This window comes from Bombus pascuorum, chromosome 13 (genome assembly GCF_905332965.1).
Source record: "Bombus pascuorum chromosome 13, iyBomPasc1.1, whole genome shotgun sequence".
Lineage (NCBI taxonomy): Eukaryota > Metazoa > Arthropoda > Insecta > Hymenoptera > Apidae > Bombus > Bombus pascuorum.
The window spans coordinates 4,711,003-4,733,125 of record NC_083500.1 but is presented as its reverse complement, the minus strand read 5'-3'; the positions used below and the strand labels follow the sequence as shown (position 1 = coordinate 4,733,125).

The following is a 22,123-nucleotide window of genomic DNA, read 5'->3' as shown; positions in this document are numbered from 1 at the left end:
GGTGGGGCCAGCAGGGGCGCACTTCGCCCTCCTCGCCACGTTGATCGTCGAGGTGCTGCACTGTTGGCCGATGTTAAAGCATCCTCGCCGAGTCCTGTCGAAGCTGATCTTCGTCCTCTTAGGCCTGCTAATCCTCGGCATGCTTCCATGGGTGGACAACTACGCTCATCTGTTCGGTTTCATCTTCGGTTTCCTGGCGGCGTACGCGCTGATGCCTTTCATCTCGTTCGGCCACTACGACCGTCGCCGCAAAATTTGGCTAATTTGGATCTGCCTGATCCTCATCGTCGTCCTGTTCACCCTTCTTCTAGCCCTGTTCTACAACGTGCCAGTGTACGAGTGCGAGGTGTGTAAGCTGTTCAATTGCATCCCGTTCACACGTGACTTTTGCGCCTCGCAGAACATCAACTTCAAACGGGAGGAACCCGTATGACACACGGGGCCATGTTTCGAAGTCGAGTTCGAACCATCATTCCACGTAATCCGAAATCAAACGACGATGCCTTGCGCTCGTTTGATCGCGCTGGCTCTGGTGTGGAGTTCAAACCGGTGCAGAAACGATCATTAAGATTGAAGAAGTACGCGAGACCACGAGATCAGCACGAGCCTTGGATGACTTGATGTGTGTTAATGTATCAAGGAATCCAGAGATACTCATCCCAGACGAACGACACTGCCTTAAAGTAAAATAACTCCACCTGGGATCCTCGAGGTCTCTTTTAGCCAACGGACCCTGTTCGCTCCTTGGTGGGATGTAAATATTAGAGAAGAGAGAAAAAAAAAAAAACAACGCGCCTTTAACGTAACGCGACCATCGTTCTCGACGATCGTGCTTCGAGGGTGGATGCATTGATCCAAAGCGAAGATGAAAGTGAAACGTTCGTGATAGAACGAGGCAGAATATTTGTGGACGATTTGCAAGAGTGTTTTACGATGAAACGACGACGAGATCGTTGGAGAGCGGGAAAGTCTTCTCACCCTCTCTTCGAACGTTTAACAAAGAAAGAAAGGAAATGAACACGTGTACATAGAACGAAGACTCTTGTTACATATACATATACATACAAGTGTAAGAACGACCTTAATAAATTTAATTTTAAAGAAAGAAAAAGAGGGGTAGAGATGAAGGGGACAAGGGAACGTTGAAAGTGTTTAGCAGCCCGTACCTCTGATGTTGGAACTATATCTGTGATGGGCGAACACGATTGTCTTCAAGAATATTTTTCATAATACGTCAAGCGGTGCAACATCTTGGAAAGAGATCTTACGCTGGTTACGAACGTGAATCGAATGAGTGAAACTCTCTGAAAGGTCAGGCTGGTGAAGGTGGTACGATTAATAATGAAAACCGATTGGAACGACGTTCGAGAAGAAAGTGTTAACGATAAGTATATATCCGGTGAAGATTTTCATCTTCAAAAAAAAAAAAAAAAAAAAAAAGGAGTGGGAGAAAAGAGTAAAAACGAATCAATTTTTTATAAATGGCATGCGAGAGCGGGAGAAAGTGAGCAAGGGAGCGATTATCAGTGAACACTTTATCAATTTCCACCTTGTACATAATTATAGATGTGAGAAGAATCGGCTGGAGATAGAAACAAGGTAGGGGTTGAGGAATGAAGGAGAGAAGGATGGACGAGATATGCAGAAGAGCGATTAAATTGCGCTAAGGTAAAACAAGCAGAGAGAGAGAGAGAGAGAGAGAGAGAGAGAGAGAGAGAGAGAGAGAAAGAGGGAGAAAGAGAGAGCGGGAGAAAGAGAAAGAATAAAGATGAAACAAAGCAGCACTGTGACATTCGCGAATGTGTATTTTATTATAACGGGTATGTAAATGTAAGAAACGAAGAAAGATTGTCTGAGAGAAGTGGAAGAATGAATCTGTTCTTGTCTGCGTCTTGTCGCGTGTAAACGATGATTGAGTATGTACACACGAGGAAAAAATAGCAATAGCGAACGTGATGTGCCACAACGTGGAGATCGTCGCAAAAATAAATGTGAAAGTGATTCGAGGTAGAGAAGATAAAAAGAGGAGTAAGAGGAAAAGAAACGCGTTTCTTCTATAATGTCGTGTCGCGCGTTCAACCATTCGTGATCTCTCATTCATTCTAACGTAGCATGCTCGACGAGGAAGTCGATTAGGTTTCGTCGACGCAGCTACGTCGATCGGTTTTCACGGGAATCATAGAAACATGCCGTAGAAGGAAAGTGTGCTTTCTGCTTCGTATTTGCACATGTGTTCAGAGGAAGTTGAATTTGACAATTTCAAATGTCGAGGTTTTGAAACACAGCTATATCTCCTATTATTCCTTCGTCTTTAGAACTTAATCTGAAATTATCGTTTGTATCTTATAAAATTGATAGAAATTACTTCATTTAATGGTAAATGTGATATTGCTTTTTTCATAATACATATCAAAAAGTTTCATTGATTCATTTTTTTATATACACTCAGTGAATACCAGTCAATTAGTTTTGGATTAAGAATAATCGTCGCGAAATTTTGAAGCATTTGTTTCTACTTATTAAAGAAAGTAGAGTACAATATCGTTTAAATATTTTGAATAACAAAACAGAGGAGTGAATCAGAAGCATCGTTTCCTTCTCTCAACAACAATTCCTTCGTACAATTTTTAAGAACGTAACAAGTTATACCATGTTGATTATGGATTCTTAGCATTCCTTTTTTCGAATTTCGCAAAGGCATGGTTTTCTATCCTCGTATATGTTGAGCATGCCACGAGAAAAGCAGTGATAAGTACACGATAGTTGTAATCGTCGGAATGAGTAAATATATTCGTAATCGCTCGTGAATAAGTGTAATGTTAATTGGAGTAACGCGAACATTATCCTGAGATATAAAACGCACTTTTTTAAAGGAAAAAGAATGAGAAAAACGAAAAAAAAAAAAATAAAAAAAAAAAAGAAGAAACGAACGCGACTGTACGATGGTATATTAAACAGCATGTAACGATTTAATTATTCTTCATATAACCGACAAACGATTTTTATACATTTCCCTGCGTATAATGTATCGCTAGCGCTTGAAGAGTCTCAAAATTTATAGCGAAAATAAACGTTTTCTTTTATTTTTTATCGGCAACGCTTAGGGAGAGATGAAGGGGAATCAACGTTAGTTTAAAGACACTTTACCTTCTGGCTTGGATATACTCGGATAAAAGGTATAAACGTAAAGGAACCCTTAAGCAAGAAGAATGTTTGAAAGTACAATAAAAGCCGCAGTATCGATGATTCATTTTTACTTTAATTTACTCAATTTCTTTGAATATAATAAAGTCAGAGTGCAACCTCCTCTGTGAATTATGGCAAATGCGACAATTACGATAATCGAAAACCATGCTCGATGAAGAGGAAAGGGAAGTTTATTCGTCGTGATATCTCGACCAAATCTCGACTTGTGTATTTTCAATTGAAAATTTCGCGTATACCTTCATGCTTCCTTGTCGACTGTTTTTTACCGTTTGCCCGACCAGGCTACGCACAAGTTTCCGCCACACAAAGCCACATTAACGACCGGTCGGCACGAATTCACCTGTTTCTATGTGAAGGAATCAACATTATAAAACGATTAAGCGAGAATTAATGAAAGGCCAGCCCGCTTGTTCTCGCGGCGGTGGTAAGAACACTGGTTTTTCTCTTTCGTAAAAATTATCGTTATCTTGAAACGAGCTTCTCAAGCTCGATTCCGTGCGGCAAGAAACATCCGAAAGACGATCAAGCGAACTTGTCCCTAACGCGTGTAATACGTTCAGTTCTATTAGAGATTCTTTTCGGAATATCTGAGTTTGAGTGGCCGTAGCGAGCGGCCACACGTGAGGTAATTAGTTGGAGGAACTTTTTCAGCTTGTAGAAATTTCTTTTTACCAGGAATTCTTTTTTAATTCACTTTCAAAGAGAATACCTTTGTGCAGAAAATTCTTTGTTCTCAGAGGAGTACCTTTTTTAAGAGAATTTCTCTTTTCAAGCGATCGCCTTTTTAGGATGAATTCCGCTTTAAAGGAATACCCTTGGTAAAGGGAATCCTTTTTAAAGAAATTTTTACGAAGAATCTGTGAAATACGAAAAATATCGAGGTACATGAAATCGAAAGAATGCAACAAAATTTGAATAGAATCCGCTTAAACCGTAATGTACAAGTATAAATTATTTCTTGCCAAATTTTTACGAGAGGGAGATTTTTAACTGCTTGCAAATATAATAAAAAATAATACAAATTTCTACGAGTAACGCGAGTAACGATGGGGATAGAGACAATTTATTCGACCACGCACACGATATTTGTAATTTGCATCGATCACGCGTGAATCGCATCCAACGAGACAGTTGTCCGCATACGCATCAATAACACGTACACGCATGATACCACGTGCAAAAAAGCTCTAATCATTTTCTACTCCGCCGTTAATTTCCCATAGACAAACGCAAAATGAAACTTTTGCTAACCGAACCGTGCACTAAATTGATTTTTCTCATCGTACCGAGGGAAGGTTGGAAAATCGTGTCCAGGCTTTCGTGTAGATTCATTTCATTCGCGTAACGAACATACATACGCCAGCAAATGTAAAATAAAATCATTAAAACGGGACGAATCATTAAAACGAATTAGATTGAAATATCTCATTTCCAATGGACGCAGGCAATTAAACGATTCGAATTACGCAACAGCGAGTCCTGGCTCGGAATTTTAACCTCCCCGATTCGTACACTAAACACGCATTAACAAATTACACCGAGTCGAAACGATACATTGACGTTGTGTTGTGTGAGAGGAAAGAAAAATGATACGTCGTTCTATGGTGGAAAATATTACTGTATTCCTTGGTTTTCGTGCGGTGACATTTATATCGCATGACATGTCTTCTCTCTTTGGAAGAAGCACAATATCAAATTTTTTAATCAATAGGAAATCACAGCGAAGATTTCAATGCACGTTTCCAATATTCCATTCCTCCAAGGAAGATGATACAATTTTCTAAAGCTGAGGACTCAAATTTTTAACTCATCAGTTTCTAGATTCTAAGCTCAAGTAAAAAGCTGTAATAATTATAAACGTCGTATAAATCATACGTAATTACGGAAATAATCAAAGTAAAGAACGATGCATTTCAACTTTATTTAAACTTCCACTAAAGGAAGAGAGACCGCTTGAAGCTCAGCACGTTCGTCGTTATAATTTAACAAATTAAATCCGGATGGAATACAGCGATAATTTCATCAGTGTATCGTTTTATTTTCCCATGTGCAACGCGAAACAAGTTAAAGTCGATCTGCATCGCGCGAGGCCATTGTCACGAACGAAACAGCCATTAATCGGATCGCAACGAATCGTAATTGTTACTCGACGCGAGGAAGAGAATTTGATTGACGATTTCGTGAGAGAATTATAAACAGCAAGGATGCAAAAAGCGTGATAATTCGGATGTTTGACGACGCATTCGAGAAACTTTGTGATAAACGATCGAGCAAAAGGCGAGAAAAAGACGAAAGTGGTAGAAAGATGGGGACGACCATGAATGAAATGATGGAGGGGGTCCAGGACCTTTGAACACTCAGAAATACATACACGGAAGATACATACACATAAACACTACCGATACATACACACACACTGAACTTTTTCGGATTATATAAATATATAAATATATAAATATGAGTATATGAATATAACACGTATACATAATGAAGAAAAAAAAAGTACGAATTAAGGACCGAGGTGGACCGAGGTGGCGATTGTCGACGAGTAACATATTGTTATTATTGTAAATGTGTCATATACAGGTAATAGCATGTCATACAAAAGAGAGAATGTGTGAGTGGGTGAATGAGAGCGAGGGAGGGAAAGAAATACATGAAGCAGTGAAATTGAGACGGGGGAAAAGAAAATCGAGTGAAAGAAATCTGAGAAATACCTTCGATATTTCCATATCGATCACGGCGAGGTGGAATATCGTCTTTCGCCTGTGGGGACGATTGGAGTCGACTGTGTTACGTTTCCCTATCTTACGGAGAGAAATAAAATGTTACGAGAGCGATGGATGAAGCAAAGAACGGTGGCATAAAAATAATGAAATAATCTTTTTGATCATCGTGCAATTTATTAATTGACTTTTAATTGAAAAATGAAGCTGTATATAACAGTAAGGAAAAATACGATACCTGCATTTCGCTAGAATTTTGATGATTTAAAAAGTAATAGTTACACTGTCTCTGACAATTCTTCTATCCTCAAACGATGAAACGGTACTTTCTCAGACTACGAGATGTTCAGCTTCTTTTCAAAATTTCACTAAATACAAGTTCTTTGCCAAAGCGATTCGATTAATAAAAATGAAGACTCTCGTAGCCCGAACCTATCTGTCTCCGTAGGCGTGGCATCGTCTCAAAAAGTGCTTGACAACGTTTAATTCGACGAAGAACCATCCGACGTAGAGATTGTATTCGTTTGAGCTACTTCGACTAATATGTCCCTCGATGAAAAACAAAAAAAAATATAAATAATAATAACATTAATAAAAAGAAAGATGGACAAAAAGGTACGCGAGTTTCCCGATCTACTTGTCGACGTGTGAAAACGATTTATATACACGGAGGTCCTCTCGACGATTCGCTCTCGATCCGCCATGAAGAGAATTAATTTATGCATACAAACCAAATAAAGTAAAATAAATGAAAAAAAAACGGGGAGAAAGAGAGAGAGAGAAAGAGAGTAACGTGGTAAGGCACGCACCAAAGAGAAATAAAAGAGAAAAAAAAAGAGTAATAATGTCTTGTAAATAAAACGTATGCGTCGAAAATGGACCAAGGACCTAAATAGTGCAGCTCGTGTAAAATTGATATCCCGATCTCGCTAATCACGTAGACGAGCTCGGCTGGTAGGATCGTTAAGTAAAGCTACAATTTATCCTAACGTTGTTTAAAAAGCGATGTAGAAAGCATCGCGACATTACGGTCTGGAATTTCCTGTGCATCGATCCTGTCGCGGATATTTCGTGTTTCTTACTCCTTCGAAAGAACAAATAATTTCGTGCAAACTTGATGTTCGTTCGGTTAACAAGGCAAAAGATTTGAGTTTCGATAAATTGCAAACTTCATTGTATGTATGTGCGTGGTGTGTACTGTGTGCGCGCGTGTGTCGTTTAGAATTTTGATATATAATTATAAGCAGTATCATTGTAAATTGTACATTGTAAATTCCATCGTCTTTTAAAGTTCGATTATTATAGATTTGTTATCTTTTGAATTTATATTGCTGTCTAGGAATTTTCAGCTTTTTTAACTTTCTTATTCTCGGCATAAAAAGTCTGTGTATCGTTAAAAATATTGCAAAGAGAGTCAGGAGGATGCAAAGGTTTGTTAAAAGGTTTTTACGATACTTCAGATATTCAAATGAAATTCTTACAATAGCTAGCTCGTTGCCTCAATATTAGAAATATATATTTCCAAACGATAGATACATTTCGATTCGAAAGCTTCGATATGTTGTTGTATCTTTCGTCAAAGTGGCAATGGTAGAAATATGTAATGGAATAATTGAAGTCCTCCCTGATTTGTCGATCGATGAAATTACAAAATTATAAAACTCTATGAATATTTCAGAACAAATCCGAAGAAAACCGATATCCTACAATGAAAATTAGATTTAATTAATTTTTCAAACGGAAGATAATGTTTCAAGTGTTCAACCATTCTCGAGACGAATATGAAGATATTTTACAGCAAAAAGGGAGGACGCTTTTCACGAAGCAAGAGAATATTAGATATTTTATCCGAATGGAAAATCGTTTGTTCGCGATTGGATCGTTGCACGCTAGATTCTGGATCGTGACTGAAAACTCGATACCGGAGACAGAGCGAATCCGTGCGAGAGCAAATTTATTCTAATGACAGTCCTCGATCCCCTTTTATATATATACATAAATATAAATATATATATACATAATATACTTTAAGAAGATTCCACCACAGCCGCGCGGTATTATTTTTCTGTATCCCTGTATCTATAACGAGTGATATAAGCGTTAAAGACAAAAGAAACAAAAGAAAAAAAAAAGAAGATAATGAAACCACGATGGACTAAGGGTTACGAGTAATAACGACTGTACTAATTAAACGATTAATTACTTATGAATTACTTCGCCAGGTATTTTTTCGGTTTCATCTAGTAATCGGTAAGGTTTTCGATTACGATTATTATTACTGATCATAAACGATGCATTGTAATTGTCGCTGTTATATACAATACATACATACGTGCGTATATAGACGTATACGATATGTGCACGCGTGCGCACATGCGCGCGTCATTTACACGCCTGTGCACATATGTATATGTGTATAAGTCCTTGAACAACACATTAATTTAATAACAATAAAGAAAAACGTGAAACTCATCTCCTGGATGCGTTTTATGTCTACCTCTTACGTTCTTAACGTTTGAAATACCCATTTGCTATTATGAATACATGCGTTTGTTTTCTTTTTTCTTTTTCTTTTAATACTTTTTCATTTACCGTCTTGACGTTTGAAAAGACTTGCGATAATTGTATATACTGCAATTTATTTTTCATATGACCGAAGAGTAAGTGAAAGCGGGACTGTGAAGTATTGGAGGTAAGGAAATATAAGGTTAAGAAAGAAAAAGAGCGATGGAGTGAATTGGCGGGACAAGTGGGTTTGTATATCCGAACTTTGCATAGTAAGAGTTTACACAGAGTCTCCTTAGTACTTACAATTTCTCGTTCATATAATAGTAGTTCGCGTTCCAACAAATGAATTCAATCACCAGAAGTCTATTTGATCGAGTATAAACTGAAATTTTATTTAAATAAACGGTGCACTTTTAAACGGGCTAATTACGGACGACGTGGCGTTATAAATTGTAGAGGGCGTAATAAAATTGTTGAATAGTCGGTATTGCAGAACATGTAACGCGATGTCCCGTAAGATCCCGTAAGATAATAAGGTTTTTATCGCTTCCACAATAATTGAGTTGAATGTAATTCCTATATTCACCGTAACAAATAACAGGTGGCGTATGAAACACTGTTTTTTCCGAAATCGGTATCTTAAAATGTCAGACACAAACTGTAGCAAGATTAACGATCGGTACAGTAGATGGACATAAGCTGAGTACATTTTATCAATGATTTATTACCATTTATTGTTCTAAAAGTATTTAAAGATACATGAAAGTATCACTATTGCTAATTTCGTTCCTTAATTTTATTTCTATTTTATGTGCATCCAGAATGTGTTAATACAATGGAAATTTCGGAAATAAAATTTAAAACGATATAAGCATGGTAAACGTTACTTAAATCTATAATCGTTTATGATAATTTACATTTTCAAGTTCAGATCTAAATTTTCATAGTCGACACAGATATTTTCTAGCTGCATTTATAATTAAAGTACTTACTACGTACTATACATGCATTAATATCAAGACTTTCGCGTAAAATACAAATGTACGTAATCGTAATATCGTTTCATTTAATCCATCATCGTATTTCTCTCCCCTTGGTTATAATAAATCTTCGTTTATGCTGTTCCTCAATATCGTTTCATCTACATCACAACGAGATGCAATTGCACCTAGTATATTGAAAATATTAATGGAGCAATGCAGAATATTATATTACAGGAAGATAAGAAAAGAAAAATTAAGATATAGTGTCTTTTTATGCTTTGGAAAATAAAAGACACGATCTTCATTCTACTAAAATGCTTCCGCATAATATATCATTTGACGTCAGCCGTGTATCTGGATATTTTTATTGAAACCTTTTACTCTTCATTAAAATATATGAACACGATGTTGAAGTCGAAAGAATTTATGCTCTGTCCTTCAAGTTGATTCAAAGATTATTATCAAATACATTTATTTACTGTTCGTGCTTTTACTAAATTAGAAAACAAGCGTGAGCATAGACGAGAGATACTTTTTCATGCGTAGGATAATTCAACCACCTTATTCTTCTTTTGCAAATGGAGCATGCTTGTTGACACGGTTTTAATTACGAGAGTCATGTATTAAAGATGAGCGAACGAAAATGCTCAACCAATTTCTCGCCAAGAAAACAACTGCAACGCAGAAGCTAACAAAACATTCTTCAAGTTAATATATTTCGTACAAAACAAATATCAAATGTTATTTTCAATAGTTAAAAAAATATAATACAATTACAAATCACGTTTTACAAATAAAGATAGAAGCGTACAAACAGACGAGAAATATTAAAGAAGATGTAGTTGAGGATGATAATACTTTTGAACCAATTAACTGTGTAATGATTGTGAATAAAATTAAAGTATACGTGTAACGGCACTAGCATTTGCTAATTTATGGAACGTTGTTCGTCCGTCAAGCTATAGTCATAATTTCACTGACCTACCGCGAAAATTTATGGTTACTTGCTGTTTCTTTTTTTACTCCGAAAGCTCGTAGAGTCGGCATGAGAATTTACTTTGTTTTATTCCAGACTCATTTTGTTGTCGGTCAATTTACGAACAAGCCGAATAATAAGCGTGATAATTTGCCTCTTCTTTTCCTTCTTTTTCCTTTAATCGTACAATCATCTACAATGCAGACTAATTTAAATACCGAACAAAGGAGCATTAATGAATATATGAATGGCAAAACTGGCAAAACTACGAAAGGTAACATTCATCTGCACGTGTAATATTTTATTTTTCGACAATGTATTGTGATTTGTGTGTTAATTTATTGGGTAATAAATATTCGTTTGGCCACGTCTTAGATTTATTTGACATTGAAGATTTTCGTCAAAGTTCATTTAAATATGTTCCAATTATTGTTGAATTTATAGCCTTATCGTTAAAAGATTTCATAATACAGACAAAAGTAAGAGAGAAAAAGAGAATGGAAAGTTTGATAATTTTTTAAATCCTTTGCATAAATATACGAATCTGTTCGTAAGTAGTGATTTAAAAAATAAAGATCACTAGCAATATTATTATCTGCAATCTTCATAAAATATAAAACGACATTATTTATTAGTTATCTTTTAATAGAACTCTTAAGCGTGTCTTTCAAGTCCACCGCAAAATTATGTAACTTTTCCTTAAAATCTTCGAAAAACTCTCCGGCACTTTGCCCAACGAAAATTCCATTAACTTTGAAGCACTTTTACAACCTTTTTCGTCGTTCGACTCGTTGAAATCTTCATTTTGCCACAAAGTATCTACATGTACATACATAGGAAGTGGATTAAAAGGACAAAACATTAATAGAGCTAAGGGAAAGCAATATTCTAAAAAATTTGTCCATATATTACAAAAACGAAAAGAACATACAAAATATTTTCTTTTAATAATGAATTCACGAACCCTACTACTTTTCTGGTCCTCTTCTGTTTCTCCTCATAAATTGCACATATAAGAGAAAGGGGACACAAAAATCAAATTAAACAAATTCAAGAAACACTAATACTTTAAAAATATTTTCACAATTTTCCAACTGAAAAATATACTTTTCCCAGAATTTTTGACAAACTCTCGAAAAGATCTATATTTCCCAATAACAAATATATCAATTCTAAACCGATTTTATAATCCTCTTCATCCCTTCACGAATTTTATGTTCCAGAAAAAAAAAAAAAAAAAAAAAAAAAGCGAAAAGTAAAAATAAAGCCTAGATAAAGGGCAATCAATATCTGTAAGAGTTTTATTGCAAAACTATAACCAAGAAAAACGTAACTTATCTTGAAAATTTTTCTAAAAAGCTTTAAGCCTTTAAACTTGCAGAGATTATATCAACTGTAGAAAGCATTTCTATAATTCTTCAGAAATTTAAAATCAAAACGTTATTAGTACTTCTTACAATTAACTATTATGCATTATTATTTTTATATTGCCCTGTTGAATTTTGGCGAGTGTTCTTTTCTCGGCTGAATCATCTTTTCCCCTGCTTTTACTGATTTTCCGTTTTAGTCGCTTTGTACGACACGCAGGGAATACGTTGGGTCTATTTTGCCCCCGAACTCACAGGGAGCCAGTTACTATCATTATTATTACTGCTATCGTTATTAATATTGTATCTTTTATACTATATCTACTATATATAATTACTTGTCAGTTTCACAAACATCAATCTACACGTCTACTATTGTGTTAATTCTACAAACGCATTTCATTCAAACTAAAAGTGCCGATGACCTGTACTCGTGTCGAAATGATTAAAAATCGCAAGTACAACTGTTACATATCCACATGCCGGTAGAGTTCGATATCAGCTTATCGAGTTCTTCTCTTTGAGTTTTCATCGTTATGCACTCGAAAGAGAGCATGACAATTTGTTCAGCTAGTTACAAGTGTACACTATACACGCTCGTACAGAGTCGTATTTTATTATCGTTGGTTACGATACGTGGATTTGTAAGGATCGAGCGTTCCACTTGACATTTCTATTTTTTCCCCGGTACGAGTTGCGGAGGCGGTGATTGTTTGCTGGGCATGCTTAATGTGGAACATCGTTGCGAAAGTTATACCACTAGAAAAAAATTTTTCCCGATTTACAATCTGATAATACGATAAATGAGGTCGATATCCGTTTCTGAAAGTTGAATGGATTTTGTTGAAAAAAGAAACCTTGCATCACGTGTATTGTGTGTATTTTGTATGAAATTTTTTTTACTTTGTTTTTTTTATAGAACACAATGTATCTCGCTTGTAACGAAGACCAATGAAACCAGTTCATTGAGTAGAACATTTGGAAGAATCTGCACGTGACAAGGTTTATCTTCCACAATTTCGCGAAATTCCAACGTGAGCGACGTGTGTAATTATAGAAGTCAAGTACAAGTTCCAAAGTTTGGGATCAAGCTAATTCGGTAAATTGCGATGTATAATTTATCTCAGGGTATAAACTGCACTTAGGAAGAAGTTTAACCCTTTAAGTTACATAGACGCATATATATACGGAGCTCCATCGCTTTGGCAAAATTCCATCATAGACTATGTACCAATTTGTTACCAAAAAATATAGTTCATCTACTGTATGCAATTTTACACAGTATTTAAAACAATGTACTCAGCGCGAAACATATTTTGGATTATGAAATTTAAAGTATTCGATATTTCGAGATGGATTAGCAATTTTTATCAAAATTATACAACTGGTTACGATGATACAATTAACTTTTGTAAAATATATGGATAAAATCTTCTTTTCATCTGCCATACATTTCTCACGTGTTTTTCAGTTTCACTTATTTCTTACAAGTTCCATTTTCTTTAGTTGTTGGCAGAGTTAGTGTTAAAGAAGGGAAAATTCTACTTGAAATGTTAAAAAATTCTTTAGCAGTACAATACAAAGCAAAAATGCGAAGCTTTCGTGCGTTGCTGTCCCATTTCCGCTGTATTTGATAATTTACTCCGGCGAATTCGCAGGAACATGTTTCATAGAGATAGGTCAAATTGCAAAGGGCGAAGAGAAAGGTGTGGACGCTTGTTAAGAGACGTTGTATCCTGTGCTACCTGTGATTCAACATGCTGCGATGTAACCAAGAAACACGAGGGCACTTAAGACCCCAGACGTACCGTGAACTAACTCAAGCAATAAGACACACAGCTTGAGTTCACATCCCCGTGGTCGTGCTAAATACTTCGCGGCCGAATTGTCAGTTCTAGACAACATGGTCTTGATATTTTACGCGGCAATAAAGACTCTGTTACTCGGGGGAATCACATTGCACTTACCTCGTGCTCGTTTTTCTCTCAACAGCCTGATAAATAGACGTCTTTAAACGTCCGAGATTTCATCATCGACGTGTGCAGTCACTGACACACCACGTGATATTATTTATCGAAGGAAGGGAGGAATTATACACGGCGAGCTAGGGGAATTGTATTTCTTAATTAAAACAAGCATGCTGATAAGAGCGGCTGCAATGTCTTATGTATATTTTTCAACATAGCAATGTATTAATCGGGAAGAGTCAAGGGAATGAATTTTCAGCCAGGGGAAGAATTTTAATTTATGGCCGCGAATGCCGGCGTAATTAAATTTACAAAACGAGAAACTCGCGTGCACGTTACCTGTATTAATTAAAGAATACTCCGACATAACGGAACGGTTTTACGTATTCGAGTTATTAGCTATTTATTAATAAACTAAATAATATGGCGAGTTGGATTTCAGTTAGCAGAGGCGCCGGGATATACAGCAATTTAATGAAATATTATTTTTCAAGGAAATCTCGTTTTTCCCAGTGTTGGATACGTTTTAATAAATTCATCTGCTCTTTTTCTCTTTATCCCTTTTTTTCGGTTATTTATAGAAAGAATATAAAGTATCTCCCTGCACAATTAAACAAGATTGATGCTTTCAAATATTTTCCATTTATAGAAAAACTTCACGTATAACGGCCCCATCGGGAAATCCCGGCGTTATATCAAATATTCCATTATCAAAGGTTTATTGTATAAGGATTAAACAAACAATACAAAAAAGCATACTCATACGCAACTTTAACTTTCAGATTGGCATCCAGCGAAACGTGTGATGCATACAAAATGCAAATGGGGACCTCGATATATTATATGCGGTTACAGTTCGTGAAATATATCCGTTATCGATCGCAAATAATATAGTTTCTATCTTATCGCCGCACTATATCGCGTGTATCTTATCGCCTCTCTTTACTTTATCATTGAAACAATTGTTTTTCCTAAGATATCGATCTACGATATCGTGCGAATGTCTTAGATTAATAAGAAACGAAGTTTGTTGCTTAAAACATATAATTTTCAGAACCCTAGAATACAAACGTTGTTTGATATTTATTTATCACAAATCGCACATTTCATTTTTGGCTAATAGCTTAACACGTTTCTAATTAGTCATTCATATTCAAACACAAAGCTTTTATTACTTGGAAAAATTAGCAACATTTGTCATCTACCGTTAACAGATTCATCAATGATCATTCGTTACAAATTCCCTGCGTTAATCATTCGTTACAGAGGCTACGTCAAAATCCAATTTTAAACGAGAAGTTCTGACATAGAAGGTTAAATGAAGAATCGAAACATAAATTTAAAATTTAAGAAAGAATTAAAAGCTTACGACATTAAACCACCACACGATGTAACCAAAAATTTAATCGAAATGTCTGCAAAATCAAGTTCGAAGGATCGAAATTCAAATATAAAATTTAACAAAGAATTGGAAGCTTAGGACACTTAAACGCTACACGATATATACCTATACAAAAATTTGGCAAAAATTTCCGGGCAGGTAGATTTTTCATTTTATATTCCAAATATCAATATTATACAACCGTATAATGTTCGTGTATTACATTATTTTCTTCCGCTTATTACGCTCTTATACCCAGCGTTATTTAAAATTCCGTTGGATATATCGCTTCTCGAATATAAAGTTAGAAATTTCTTCTGGTCGTAAATTTTTGTACGATGCTATAAAACGTCTTTAAAATCAAATTTCTCCTCTGAAAAATTATACTCACACGTCGTTAGCACGACTTGTGAGAACAGAACATCGTAGTGTTAGCACTCGCAGCAGGCATCAAGACGCTCGAGTCTTACGATCTACATTTATTCCACGTGGGTTTGACAGGTTGCGTGATAGATACCGTGAAAATCGCCTCGTCGAAAGCGAAAGCTCGACCCTCACGAAGGAAATCCAGCCAGATGCCATCCCTTTCCACGCGCTGTATACCTCCACTCCGATGTACAGTTCCAAGGGTAGTTTCTAGGCGATGCAAGCTCCGCTCCGCGATATTTTACGGCTTATTTACTTTTCGGCGACGTCAGAGGCCCATGTGAACGGTCACGTGCCGTGCTCTTTCACGACGCGAAGAAACCCACGTCGATAAGAGGAAAGTAATGGATACAGTAGTTGGCCGACAAAATTTATTCGAGTCTGAACGGAGACGGGCCCCTAGGCTAACGTTATTGAAACCTTCCTCTCGATCTCATGAACAAAAGGCGCACCCGTGATTCCCCCCGTGTTCCTCGAAACGTACAGAAACACATAAGAATGCGTTTCATCGTCTTCCTTTCGGCCAATCGGATGGAGAATCATTCGGTGAAACAAGGGTTACTGGTTATCCAAGGGGTAGGTCTGTGATTTTCGAAGGGCTACTATTGCGAACAGTGATATCGTTATGATAATATAGTTTATAATTTATTTTGTCTTTTGCTGCTTTGAATTTTTATACGAATTTTGACTACATTGTTCTACGATAATTTAAGAATTGGACCCGTTTATTTTGAAAGCGATAAAAGTACATTTTTGGTAAAAATTGAGACAACGCTTAATTTACGTATACCTTCGTGCGATTGATTTATTTGTAAACAATTCATAATTTAAATATTGAAATATTTGTCTGTATTAATCAATTGAAATTTCATTATTAAATGGAATTACGTGGTAATTTATTTTGGAAACGGTGTAAGTCCATTTACTGTAATCTGTTGTAGCTTGTCCAAATGGTCGAAGCACCAATAATGAAAAACAAATGATAGCGAATGTAATTCTATCCCACATAACATTGCATATGCGGATGTAAACAAGTTATTTAAATGCAATTCAGTAATAAACTAGTAAATTACTACGTTTAAAGTATCATTAAATTAATAGTAGTTTTACGTTTATGTCGGGTTGTTATCCAAGTGCAAACCTAAGATTGAAGAAAGTGTTATATTGACACTTATTTCGAATAACTCAATAACACCTCCAATACAATAAAAACTTCATTTTATATCGAGAAACCTAACTTATTTACTTGACACTTTAACGAGGATTTAAATTTTACTAATTGATTATTTAGGGAAACAATTACGTTGATAATAAATTAAAATAATTGAAATATATGTGTACAGTGTGATAAAATGTAAGAGTATGATGCAGTTATCGTCTTACCCACTTTCCGTACATTATGAGCATTTCAATGCACTTCCACTTTCAAGATATGTAGAATGTACCTAATATTAATCTTGTGAGCATGCTATTACGGTAAATACGTAAATTATATTGAAATGAAATAACAGTACTTTGTTTTCCGTCTTCTTATTCGTAAACAAAGCTGGATTAAAGCATAAAGAATAATTTTTGAATAAATAAAATTTAATTAATTCTACGATTCACTAATTTTGAAAGTTGTGTAGATCCATTCATGACCTTGAAGAAAGATATTGATTTACTTAATTCATAAAAGATCTATTTGCATAATTTACTTAAACACAGAGAAACATGGACGAACCAAACACTTTAATATTTCAAAATAAAGGAAAGTGGACTCACACCACTGTCACAATAAACCGTTCTTAATAATATTGTTATGGAGTTTTTAGGGAAATAATTTTTATAATCTGACAATTTTACGTGGAGAAGAAAATCAGCTGAATTGTAATTAAATTACAGAAAAATATTGTTAACTCAACTTTCTTTCTTTTTTCTATTCTCCGTCCATATCAAAAACCTCGGTTTTCCAGTCGCCCTGTCAATCTTCCCAAATTAAAAACGTCTTCCCACAAATATTGAAAATATCCGTGCTAATGGAACGAGCAGAAGTTTAAAGACAAAGAAACACAAGATACGCGAATGTGTTGAGCCGATCTTACACCTCGCCGTCGTTGTCGAAAAATCCAAGTAGCAAGTATACATACATATGTTTATATATGCGTTTACATGACTGTCTCCTCGAAGGGAGAACATAAGCTTCCATGCGACTGAGAGAAGAGGAACGCGAGACAAGAGACGGTCGAGGTAGTCGGATCGAAAGCTTTTTCACGTTGATGCACATCTTGTGGTAACAGCCGCAATTAGACGGACATTAAAAGTGTAAGATTAAAATTTCTCCATCGAACAGTCTTCCGAATTATTTAAATAAACAGTTTCTCATATCAGTGATAGATAAAGCAAACTGAGGATCCATGAAAGCTTATAACGTAAAGGAGATTAAACCTCGAAGAAATCTTTTTAGATTCGGAAATTGTGATAATCGCTGTCATTTCGTCTTCTTCTCATTATCGTGTTCTAATTTTTTACGAGTTTAGGCAGTAAAAATTGTGATTTTTTCAACGATTGGATTTTTTATTAGTGTTCGTCATGTCTGAAATTTGGACAATAGGTTAGCCGAAATAATACTTGGAATGTAATGATATTAAAATTCGAAGAACTTTTTCACATAAATACTCATTATTATTTTATTAATTTGATCTCCCTGCGTACTTTTCGAAACATCAGGAAATTCGGGACAATAAAAATACCCGTCGGAAAGTCTAATATCTCGTCCCTCGCTAAAATCTCCATACGAGATTTTTGTCTCTACCCCCTTCCATTTTTTCCCTTGCTCCATTAAATATCTCTGCTTTACGGTCTCCATTAGAAACATCGCAATCTCTCAGTTGTGGGTGTCTCGTTTTACAGGGACAATAAAACACATCGCGACAGCGATTTGAATACTCGAGACTCGACTCTAAACCTGAAGATTCCTCGTGACGAAAATGTTTCAGGAGATCGTCGATTGATAAAATCTAAATATCTTCCACAAAGAAAAATGAAAAAATGATATACACATATACAGCATTTATATTAAAAAAAAATCTACAAGATTTCTTCAAAATTTGCACAAATGACAAAGATGGGAGAATTCACGCTGTTTCCGAGAAATCACTGTATATTCTGCGATACCTTATAATGTATTACGCATAAAACATTGAGACGCCAGAAGAACGTCTTGCTCGATTAGCATATGCTTTAAAATCCGCTCGGAAACTGTGTGTTATTAATACGTTATTTTACATAATGCATGATGGAGGGGTGGTACCTTTCGGGTTTGCTCGTTGATCTAGCTCGTTCATCTTTGTCTTGCCAGGAGATCGTGAAGGGAATTTGGAGGTACCGTCTTGATGTGTCGCAGTCGTTTAGAAGGTAAATCGACACGTTGGAACGTGATTGAGCAAGAATCGTAGAATTAGAAGGACAACCGGATTCCACGAGTCGTTCAACGATGATCGAATCTTTTGTTTCGTTCGTTGGCGGATTCACGATTATCGATTCAGGTATGTCTCTTCGATATTCTCATATGCCTCGCCTTTCCCTTCTTTTTTTTTTTTGTATCATTTGAATTTTGTGTCTTTTTAATAATTTTCTAGCTTGTCGTTTAATCTAGAATTAATAATGGTTCGCGAAGAAATTTTAATTGACAAGTTAATTTACCGTTAAGAAATTTTTATTCCTGAGGAAACTAATTTGTGATCGACACAAGGATCAATAGATCAATTCCCAGAAATGTAAAAACTTTAATTATGCAAATTAATTACAAATTGAAGAACTTTAGTTTGAAGTCGCTACGTTATAATTTCCAAAGAAATTTTATCTAACGATTAATTTGAAGTTAATAAAATTTACAATTCTAATAAAAATTTAACATTCTTAAATAAAATTCTCAATTCTGTATCACATTTTATTCTCTCAGATTCATGCTCGATAGATGGTAATATTTGCAAATTTAATGACCCATACGAATTTACGATGCAAATACGTATGATAAACTTGCGTGTTATCATAACAAACAAGAGGCCTTCTTAACGAATATTTATTTACCACATAAAATTCCAATATCAACCGAAAATGGAGTGAACACGAGGGAATTACGCTCTTTGCGCCATGTAAACACAATACCGCGGAGACTTACGAAGAGAATAAACGCGAGTGTTAAAACGCGGAAGTGACAATGGCGACATTTCGCGTGTAATAGCCTGATTCAGGTGTCTCTAATGTGCATTTCAACGAATACAACATTTCGGTTGTGGACGCACTAGACAACCAAGCAACTTTCTTCAGTATCCACATTGAATATTATTGACACATTATATTTCAATGGTCTTTTTACGACAGTATTCGATTCATTGATATTATAATCTCACTTTCAGAGCATTAAGAGTAGCAATTTTCATACACACATATTCGTTTCAAACATAGAAAATATTAATATAAAAAGACTATTGTTATTCAGAGACGATACTACACAATTTTATTGCAAAGTTATTAATACATTATATCATATTATATTCACACCTATAACAATCTCATTGCCTTATATACAGAGAAATAATTATAATGTACACGTATGTATGAAGACTTCTTGCACAAATGAATGTAAATAAATAATGTTTGAAACAGAAATTTTAGCTACAAAGGTATAATATAGGATTCAGGAACTAAAAAGATTAGAAAATAATGGAACCGTGACTAATAGAACCACGGAAGTACCATGGTAATTAACGACGTACAGTCGTATTTCTAAGACGTCAGATCCCCTTTATGGGATTATCATACGTTAGGGTGAATACGTTAGAATTCGAAGAGACAAATATCAGACGGGGAAACCTTAGTAACAGCACATAGGAAGTCTAGTGCTTCGAATGCGTGCACTCAAGTGTCTTTAGCGTAGCGTGCACGTACTGCACATTGCTGTCACTTTATCTGCCACCTACTTTGCTTTAAGCACAGGGATATCCCCGCGAGGTAATGGGGAAAGTTCGCGGAATATCTGGCACACTGTGTCTTCCTTTTCATTAGTCTCGTGCTCTTTGCAAAACCACCGTTCCTTGAAAATGTCCTTTCCTTTTCCCTTTGGTTTCGTTCGAACGTAGTTTGCCCAGTTAAATGAATTTTCTTCGAAACTTCATTTCTGTTGTTAACGTACAAAAAGGACCGTCACTTCGGACTCTGGCAGAAGTTTCTTTCTTTTATTTGTCGTAATAATAACCAAGCTTGGATCGTCCAAACGTTAAATTTTAACTTCTGCTTGATTTTTTATACATTTGAAGAGCATCGATATTCTCGATGTTCGATAATTACCAAAAATTGTTTAAAAAATTTAGAATGCTTTTATGATTTATCTGTTTCAAGTCTATTTCGTTTCCATTAAAAATGTCGACTTCTGACGCTAACAAAGTTTACAAATAAACTCTATGAATATTTGTTACGAATAGCTGCAAATAGCGAGTCATATCGACCCGTCAATTGCTCTATACGTACAGCCGGAGACAAAAATAAGTGGGTAGGTAATGGAAATAGGCATCAAATTTTATAAATTTTCATAAAATTTCAATTATTTATTAAATTATCTATGTATCATACAGATATATCTATATGTATAGTGGCAGCAAATAGTATTTATCCACCATTTAATAGTATTTATCCTAGCATTTATATACCAGTAAATTAGGTTCAAATATATTAAATTTTGTCTCACCTAATAGTACCTTTATATGATTACAAAAAATTGATACTGTGAAAATGAAATGTAGGAGCTGCTAAAAAATCGCTTCGTTGGAAAATAAAGATACGTACAAATATTTTTCCTACCCACGGTAATAAATGAAACTTCAATATATAACACTGGTGCTAGTTCGATTACACTGCATCGACGTCTACTTTCGCTGTGTATCCGCCTATTTTTGTCCCTTACTGTACATCATCATAAAAGATATAACTTAGAAAAAAACGAAGCTGACACCCCGCTGGGGGTAGCCGCCCACATGCTATATTTATTTTTCATTTTTATTTTTTTTTTTCTTCACCAATAAAATATAACACTTTACCAAATGTCCATAAGGACAAATTGTAAAATAACCAAAATAAAATAAAAAAGAAACTGTACATCCGAGAATACTACAAGGACTAAGAGATCAAAAATGTATCTGATAGATTTTACACATTGCATTTTGACATACTACATCAGAGAATATATATGTTGTTCGTAATTTTACGATGGTTATATGATTAATAAAAGGAATTTTGATTAACGTGAGGGATACGAGGGCATGTTTTTCCCCTCTTCTGATAGAACAAGTTCTCTTGAAATTCGGGGATTACCAGGATTCAGAAAGATGATATGTTCCGCAAAAGTGGAAGAAGATCATAAAGGTTTGTCTGCCTACGTCCCGACGGCTGAAATCCTGGTGAACTATTGAAATCGCCTAAGTTAAACTATGTTTGGTATAATAAATCCTCGTGAAATGTCGGAAACGGTGGGCTGGTTTCGCTGTAGGATAGCACGGTAAATTGGTTTGAAAATTTAAGGGCTCTCGTGCTTAGCTCCTGGGC

The 22,123-nt window shown here is 35.4% G+C and overlaps 1 protein-coding gene and 1 long non-coding RNA gene across 4 annotated transcripts in view; one reads left to right on the top strand and one right to left on the bottom strand.

The window, feature by feature from the left end:
- Positions 1-8,405, top strand: part of LOC132913520 (inactive rhomboid protein 1) — a 287,110-nt gene extending 278,705 nt beyond the window's left edge. For all 3 annotated transcript variants that reach the window (XM_060971927.1, XM_060971928.1, XM_060971926.1), the window contains exon 16: positions 2-8,405. In XM_060971927.1, the coding sequence (XP_060827910.1) occupies positions 2-433 (432 nt within the window). In that variant the 3' untranslated portion in view covers positions 434-8,405. The remainder of the gene's footprint in view (position 1) is intronic.
- Positions 1-22,123, bottom strand: part of LOC132913524 (uncharacterized) — a 234,395-nt gene that overhangs the window by 33,506 nt on the left and 178,766 nt on the right. The window lies entirely within an intron of this gene.